This window comes from Sinocyclocheilus grahami, unplaced genomic scaffold (assembly GCF_001515645.1).
Source record: "Sinocyclocheilus grahami isolate Dianchi unplaced genomic scaffold, SAMN03320097.WGS_v1.1 scaffold465.1, whole genome shotgun sequence".
NCBI lineage: Eukaryota > Metazoa > Chordata > Actinopteri > Cypriniformes > Cyprinidae > Sinocyclocheilus > Sinocyclocheilus grahami.
In genome coordinates this window covers 1,020,857-1,029,867 of record NW_015505644.1, presented here as the reverse complement: position 1 = coordinate 1,029,867, position 9,011 = coordinate 1,020,857, and the positions used below count along the sequence as shown (strand labels likewise).

The 9,011-nt window shown below is 36.0% G+C and overlaps 1 protein-coding gene across 1 annotated transcript in view; it reads right to left on the bottom strand.

Moving 5' to 3' along the window:
• Window positions 1-9,011, bottom strand: part of LOC107553124 (bone morphogenetic protein 1-like) — a 90,723-nt gene that overhangs the window by 31,129 nt on the left and 50,583 nt on the right. The window contains exon 6 of the mRNA XM_016235245.1: window positions 8,292-8,397. Within this exon, the coding sequence (XP_016090731.1) occupies window positions 8,292-8,397 (106 nt within the window). The remainder of the gene's footprint in view (window positions 1-8,291; window positions 8,398-9,011) is intronic.

Here is a 9,011-nt window from a genome sequence, read left to right as displayed (position 1 = left end):
TCTGCTAAATGACTAAATGTAAATGTAAATGTAATAATTTTAAGCAGCTCATGTTGTTATGAAAACATTCGCGTATTAGAACGATTGTGAAAGATCACGTAACATTTAAACAGCCTTCTGTCTGTACCGCCTTCATTTAGGTGCTTGTTTTCATCACTTTCGCTTTTGCACCAACTCGTTCGCTAAACTGAACATCCAATCAGAGCTCTCACTCGCACCGATGGCCCCGACGCCGATTCAACATGCTGAATCGGCCAAACTGCCGCCGACGTGAGCCCGACGAGTGGAACACACCAAACAAACTAGCCCGACCATCGCTCGCCGTCGACCCGACGATGGCCAACGGCCGACCATCGGCTTGGTGTGTCCCAGCCTTTATTGTGATTATTGGATGGCAGGTGTGCTGCAAATAATGTTTATTGAAGTTCACGCAACAGAAAACAGCACAGACTAAAATATCGATATCGATTAAAAATTAGAAACTGATATTGTTAATCTAGCACTAGCATCCACACAGCTGACATGTTTACCTGTTGTAGTTTATTCAAGTTGGGTCATTAAATAGACGCTGACACAGTCAAAACATACCATCGGAGAAACAAAATACATTTTCAACCTTCCAAAACTATTTTGGTGCATCACTATACTCTAGCATAATGTTTGGTCATGATGAAGTGAGTCCAAACAGCTCACATGCTTACATCTTGTAGCTTATTCACAATGTGAACACAAAATAGACAACCGAGCCTGACACAGTTAAAGTGCTAACAGAAGTGCCGATTAAACGGCACTGTTTCTGGGCAAATATTTTAGTCAATGAAGGATAAAAATAACAATATCTTCATCAGTTTTCAGTGAAAGTGAAGACATTAAAACATGCATTCAGAATTTATGATTATTTTTGTATAATAATGTTCCAATATTCTGAAATATCCATACAGTAACAGAGGTATTATGATATTAGCTGGTTTAAGGACCAAAAGACACAAAGACAGTATCGTGACAATGCTAGTTTACTTTGGTTACTAACATTTGTCTCGGATTGCAGTTTACATCTGGTTTAATAGGTCTCAAACGAGTCTGTGACCACAAATGTTTAAGGTATATGTGTAGCCTTTTCCAAACATGTCCAAAATGACTTGCTTGTTTTGTTTTAGATTATTTGTTAAGCATCAGGACACCGGCCTGGACCACCTCTGAATGTGATTTAAGGGAGCAGATCACCAACATTTTCCAATCCTGGAAGACTACAACTGTGTTACATCAAACCAATCAACAGGAGTCTGGATGATGATGACTCAAAGCATAATAAAAACCCCACAGGTCTGATGACTCCACAGCACCGACAGAAAAACAATGACCTTTCCTGGGACAGTCACTAAATCCGGCAGGCCTGAGACAGAGAGTGACCACTAAACTGGCAGCCGAAACATGGCCTGAATTCATGTTCTACTTGGCAACCTCACACGGCACAATAACCTCCTGCGTGACGTCACGGGACTCCTGATTGGCCGCTCCAGACCTGATGCTTCCTTAAAAGTCATGACATCATGTGGTTGTACATAAGCTCTAAACAAAAGAAATGTCGAGTAATATGAAACAGATTTATGCTTTCCAACACGTCCCGTTCTCCAGTCCTCCAGGCTGAAAAAAATGTTTGCTCAGTTCAGCAAAGAGTGATTCAGTATCAAAAACCTGTCTGTTTTCTCGCCCTTCTTTTCGTGCTTTGACACTCTTTGCTAGTTTATCGTCGAGCTTTTCACTCGACGGTGGCCAGCGAGGGTCTGCTCATTTGTTTGTTCCCATGGGAACCTTCCAGTCAACAGCAGGCATGTTCAAATAAGGAAGGATAGCCTTTCCAGAGCTCAACTACAAGCTTTATATGAGAGAAATCAGCAGAGAAATGCAAACCACATTTCAAATCAATAAACAGTGCAGTGATTTAAATATGTACGGTCTTCAGGTTCAAATCAGAAAAATCTAAGACACTTACAGCCTAATTTCAGTTAAAAGATAAAAATCACCATATCTGTGAATCTCATGAGAGCTTTTAAGATGAATTCCAGGTCATGCTCAATCGAACAAGTACATAATTAAATTTTTTATTAATAGAAAATTTAAATTTTTGATTAAAATTTTTTTTATAAAATACCTTTTTTATTTTTAATAATAATATTATTATTATTATTATTGTTGTTGTTGTTGTTTATAGCTGTTTCTGCTCAATATTTTCCAATATTGCCAAAACTTCTTTGTGCAAAATGTACATATAGAGCTTACATTATATTTGATATTTGTATAAACTTAATAATATTCCCATATTCACTGTAGTAAAAAATTATTTTGTGTAAAATGTAAATAATTTATCTTTAGCCATACACACACACACACACACAAAGAAAAAAACAAGAATATATTTTTCATAATTGTTATAATTAGAAATAGTAATACAATTAATTTATAACAATATAATTGTTCTTATTGTTGTTGTTTTTTTACAATAACAATTAGGCATATTTTCCTCTACAAATTTGCATCTGTGAAATGAAAAAATAAAAAACACAAAATAAAATCTCATTTTAATTATTATAATGCTAAAAACAATAAAGGCAAATAAAAATGTAATTAAAATAATATTTAATATTATTTAGCATAATATTTTTAATCAAAATGTTAATGCTAAAATCTAAATAAAATTAAAAGAAATCACTATAATTTTAGTGTGTTATACAATACGTATATTACAGTAATAAGACTAAGTAATGAGAATCACTTTTCACAATGAGATTCATGAAAAAGCTTAAAGGGGTTATATGATGCTTTTTTAAAGATCATTATTTTGTGTATTTGGTGTAACAGAATATGTTGACATGCTTTAATGTTCAAAAAACACATTATTTTTCAAATACTGTACATTATTGTAGGTCCTCTATGCCCCGTCTCTCTCAAATGCTTCGTTTTCTACAAAGTCCCTCCTTCCGACAAGCGCAGTCTGCTCTGATTGGCCAGCTGACCCAGTGCATTGTGATTGGCCGAACACCGCAAGCACTCGTCGGAAATGTAACGTCCCTTACCATAATCACGAGCTTCATCATCTTTCAAAATAAATGTAAAGACAGAGCCCGAAAGGGGAACAGAGTCTCGTGACAGACACAGTGATGAATATGTGTTTGTAGTACACAAGCCACGGTTAAGACAGCTGACTCTACTGTGATGTGTCTCGCTCGCTCTCTCTCTCTCTCCCTCTCTCTCTCTCTCTTGTGCTCGCTCGCTCACTCGCTCGCGGATGCACAAAACTCCGAATTTGAACTGTCAATAGCAAATACTAAAACTAATAACAAAACAGTAGCTGATTCAGAAGCTCCAGATTGTCATAGCAAAGTCAGAGTTACCTCCTCTCATAGGTTTACGAAACGGTCATCCATAAAATGCATTGCTGTTCTGTTGTAAGTAATCTTAAAGATTCCTAAATGCATCTACTTCTGGAAGGCCAAATAAAGTGCTTTTGCTTTCGCCTAGAAACACACAGCGTCTCCCTGACATGCTGCTTCAACACTAACTGCGGTTACTGAAACCACGCCTTCTTTCTTTGCGTGCACATTTGGGCGGCATTATGCTAATATTTCCACATAGTGAGGTAGATATGTGGAGGCGTGTTAGAACGAGCCGTTTTAGGGGTCTTAACTTTGATAAAGAATATCTCTTTGGTTTTGAGACTTTAGTCTTTGCAACTTCAGGGATCTTATCTATGCACAATCAGCTTGTAACACTCCACAGAGAAAGGAAAACTTGAAATCGCATCATATGACCCCTTTAAAAGTATTGCATTACTGTGAAAGTCTGGAAATCGGGAAAACGTGGTTAATTCTCATGAAAATAATGTCACAGAATTGAAAATAATGAAAAAAACAAACAAACTTAATGCTCTTAAAACAATATTTTATTTATGTAAAATATTATTTTATCTTTTGATTGTGTGATGAAATGTGACCTGGGCATGTTTTTGTAAGTCTCAGCCTTATTGTGGGTCTGTGAGTCCAGAGATGAACAGTAGATGTGTGGGCTGGTGTCATCTCGCACTGAAGACATACTGCAAGCTCTTTATTTGCTTTTGGCTCAACTTGCCAGTACCAGTTTGAAGAAGAAAAAGCTCTGTGAGCAGGGTGGGTGGAACGGGGGCCAGGAGACAAAGGAGGAGGTCGGAAAACATGCCCCAGACAAAAAGCTAGGAGGCTCACCCGCTTCTCCTGGAGAAAAGTTTGATTGAAAAAAAAAAAAACCTGAGGGAAGGCCATGAAATCCTCCCGATACAAGTGCAATCAAAGAGCCCGTCTTCCCACGGAGATTTACAGTACGAGTACTCTTCAAATACAGCAAGGACGATGGGAAAAAAAGACAACAGGACAGTGGACAAACACTGTTAGCTTCTCTCAAGCTGCTGCAAACTTTCTGATGTCCTGCTTACAAAGCCAAGCCGCATAAATCCATCTACCTTACCCTTTCATTTCTGGGTAAAAACATCTATTTATGATAAACTCAGAATCTAGTAATCATTTAATAATCATGGGTGGCTCTGAAATGAGAGGAAGCCCTGGATGAGTTCACCATGTCTGCTATACTTAACTCTGGGATTGAGTTTTCCAGCACACTCCCAGAAGACAGTTTACAGACACGGAAACCAGTCCTTTAGTGTCCTTGCTAACGAATAAATGCAACATCCATCCTCACTTTACCTCTCAAACAAATACCTGGAATATGTAAGGCATACTCCATATGTCCTCTCTTTACTCTGAAATGGCTTAAACAGGCAGGTTTTTCACTCGAACTGAACCATTTCAACAGTAAAAATTCTAGGTAAAAATACTCAAGGCATGTTTTCCACTCATTCGACATGATGAAGAAAAAAAAAAGCAATATTTAACCACACTTTTTTACACTAAAACATTTGAACTCAAACACCATTTCTGATCACATCAGATTATGAAACCAAACATATGGGCCAAATAAAAACTTTATATTAAAAACAGCACAATCACAATGTTGTTGCAGTTCTTTTTCTATAGTAGCAAAAATACGTCAATATTTTAAGTTATATATATGAACCATTATTAGCATTAAAAATACACTCAAATAAAATGGTGTTTAAGATATTATAAGACTAGGTAGATAGAGGGGTAAAAATATACACAAATAATATTAATAATACTAATGTAAATAATATAAATATACTAGCATTAATGAAAATAAACTATTATTAAAAAGGTTATTTATAACACAATGCACTAAATAAAGCACTTTCAAAGCATATTGCTTTATAGAACCTTATAAAAAGGATTCTATTTAGCAGCAAGAATTCTGCTGTTGTTATGAGTTAAAGAACTCTAATCCGGAACTGTTTAGAACCATTTTTCTTAAGAGTGTAGAAACGACTTCTACTAAGAAACCGCTAGTAGATTTCACAAACAATTAGGGCTGCACGATATTGGAAAAAAACTCACATTGCGATATTTTATTTTTCTGCCATATATATTGCGATATGAAAAAAAAAATCACCACATGACTTGAATAGTTTATTTGGAAACAAAATCATGATTGGCGTGATTTTGTAGGCGAGTAAATCAGCATAGGAAATAAACAAATTACAAGCATAGATCAATATAATAGAGCAAAGATACAAGTGAAATAAGCAGTGCTTTATATTTTTCAGGTAAGTCTAACAGTATTCAGTTACAGAAATTGAATAATCAAATGTAAAATAACACTGCATAGTCTTCACTGTATAAATTAAATCTAATAAATCGGTGTTAAAGCTACAAAAGTGATTTTTCTTTGTGTTTTGTTGTTTGTTTAACACTCATAACACAGAAAGCCTCAGGAACATTAAACTGCTGTAAACCAATATAGGCTACTGTTACACATCCATTTTCTTTCTCAATTGTTTCCCTTCCCCTAAGCCATAAGCAGGCACGTGCAGAAGGGGGAGCTTTGGGGGCTCAAGCCCCTGCCCTTTTTCAAAATTATTCAAAAGTGCCCCTCTCAGACAAATAGCAATGCTATTGTGGTCAATAAAACAAACTGCATTTGAATTATAATTAACATGACAATGTGTACAAAACAGTAATTAATTGCTCAAAAGTCGGAAAATTCCTGTTTATTTTTACATATCTGTCAATCTGAGGCGTTGCTATGGTTGCGAGCGTTTTGCATGACTGACTGATATTCCACAGTCTGTTCAGAAACCTTCTTTCATTGAGTGCCTATGGGTCGCCGGAAGGAAAAAATAAACTAAACAATATTTTAAACTTTCTACATCAATAATCAAAGCTAGTGTGTCGATTGAATTATTTTAGAATATTACATAATTCATCATTGCCCGTTTGTCATACATGATAATATCTATAGAGCATGAGCACAGAGAGATTTGAGAGTGCACAGGACACAGTTTGAGTGAGAGGAGAGACACGTTTTAAGTGTGTTTTCTAGGCTTGATTGTGTTTATGGGGTGCAGTCTAACATATGTTAATGCTTAGTTTTTAAAAAAAACACATTATTTTCCACACAATTTACCTTTATTCTACACCGCTCTGTCCCTTCTCTGAGAAATGCGCTGATCATTTCTTTCTTTTATGAAGCCTCGCCCTCAGAAATAGGCAATGGGCTCTGATTGGTTAACTAGCCCAGTGTATTGTGATTGGCTAAACCGCCTCTAGTGCATCCCGCCCCTCTCCTCAGCGGCATGTGCTCCGGTTGTATTGTAAACAATGGCGTCGTTAATATCACTTATCAGTTTGAGCCCGATTGAGAAGCAGAGGATATTATTGAAGAGGATCGTGCAGAACCTGTGCAAGCACGGCTTTTAATGGTAGGCTTATGTTTTTTGTTTGTTGTTGTCTCATACTTTTATATATGCTGTTATTTGTAAATGCTACTGCTTATGTTAGCTTTTAATATACGGTTTTATCCTGATTAAAGCATTTAACACAGTATGTCCATGTTTAACGCTTCTCATAGCTATGTGAAAATAAGTGTATAATTGGAACAGTTCATTGTAGGAGCTGAGCTGAAAGAGAGAGAGAGAGAGAGAGAGAGAGAGAGAGAGAGAGAGTACTGTTCCAGAGCAGGGCGACTCAAGGAACAGTATTAAGAACCGCTGCTTTAGAACATTGATTTTGAAACTTGTGAATCCATTAGAATCGTTAGAAGACAGAATCGCGATTCATATATGAAAAGATTTTTACGTGCACCTCTAGTTTTCTCTTCCTCTTCTCTAAAGCAGCGCAGCATGGCCTCGCCCCCTTTGCTGCCTTTTCCCGAGGGCGGGGTTTATCTGGGTTTGTGATGTCACGAACCCGGGAAGTAACTTGTTGTAGTCCCTACCAGCCGTTTCTGTAGGCATTAAACTGCCAGAATTTTAAAAGATGATATCTCCGTTTGCATTGAACTTTCAGCTTCATAACTTTGAAGATATTTGTTATGCTCAAACAGCAACATAACACACTAACTAACGTTAAAAAAGTGAAATCGCAATGAACCACCCCTTTAAAATCATTCTCTGATGTATATTCTTCCTCATCGTTCCAACCCTGCGTGCTGTTATTTTTTGCTTGGAACACAAAGTAGAACATTTTGAAAATCTGTTACGCAGCTCTTGCCAATGAGCTCATTGGAACAGACTAAAATTGAATTTATTAAACACTTATAATATTGCTTCCTCCTGAAGCTCATGTCTAGTCCTACTCCAGATACACTTCTGAACTGTTATATTGTTATATTATTACTGTTATATTGCAAGAGTTGCATAAATATTCTTCAAAAGCCATATTTATATTTGACAAAAATAGAAGCATATAGGTTTAGAACAAGGCTGAGTAAATAATGACCGATTTTTAATTCAAATTTTTTTATTATTATTATTATTTTTTCCTTCAACGCAAGTCAGTGAGATTTTGGTCTCTTTTATTATCTGCCAGAAAAAAAAGTTTAATATTTGCTAAGTGTGAGTGATGTTGTTTGCGTTTAATTTATATTTTATATATTTATGTATACAATTTCTGCATATAAATTATAATGTATATACAATATATGCAATTAATACTTCCAAGGTGTGATCATTTACTTAATTATATATTTTTATAATTAAATAAAATGATAAAATTATATATTTTAAATAAATATGTATAGTGTGTGTGTGTGTGTGTGTTTTATATTAAATCATGATTAATTAAGGGGTGAACATTTTGGTATACGGATGGAAATTATTAAAAATATGACAATACTCAAGAGGTTCTTACCTGGAGAAAGTGTTTCTTGCATAGTGCATGATGCTGTCGAAGTCATAGACCTCTCCGAGTGAGTCCACCTCACCAGGCTCCATCTTCAGGAAGTTGTACTCCTGTCCTATGAGACGAAACCGAGAATGAGACTCAGACAGGAAGTGATGACAGCAGTAAGAGCCCATACTGATCATTCAACAAAGCAGGCTGTCTGCTTTCACAAGATTGTGTTTTGTGTTATCACATTTACTAGTTAATTACTATTATAATTATTCTGTTCATTATGATATATTATACTTCAAATGTGTTATTATGTCAGAGAGTGTGTTCAGTAAATCAGAGCATTGTGTGTCCAGCATGCATTTGGAAAATTCCCATGTATTCCTGCGTGGTAACACCACACACTCTCAAGCAGCTCATTTCCTGTTTGCTGCCACTAATTATTATGAAACACTCTTAAATAATGTGCTTCAACATATTTAATGTAATAAAAGGGCAAAACACTGTTACAAATAATATTTTTATAGCCTCTATCATCAGTGAATTTTTAAAGTCGCAGACATTATTTATGAATCTTCCTCTCTGCTGAGAATCATTCTGTGCCATATAATGAGTCTGTAATGAGCTCCATTTGCACAGATGTCTAACGACAGCCATTATTTCAGCATATCTTGTTCATTAATGCTGCCTAAAAAGTGTGAAAAATGTCGGGCTCTTCATCAGACGGATCTCAGAGGC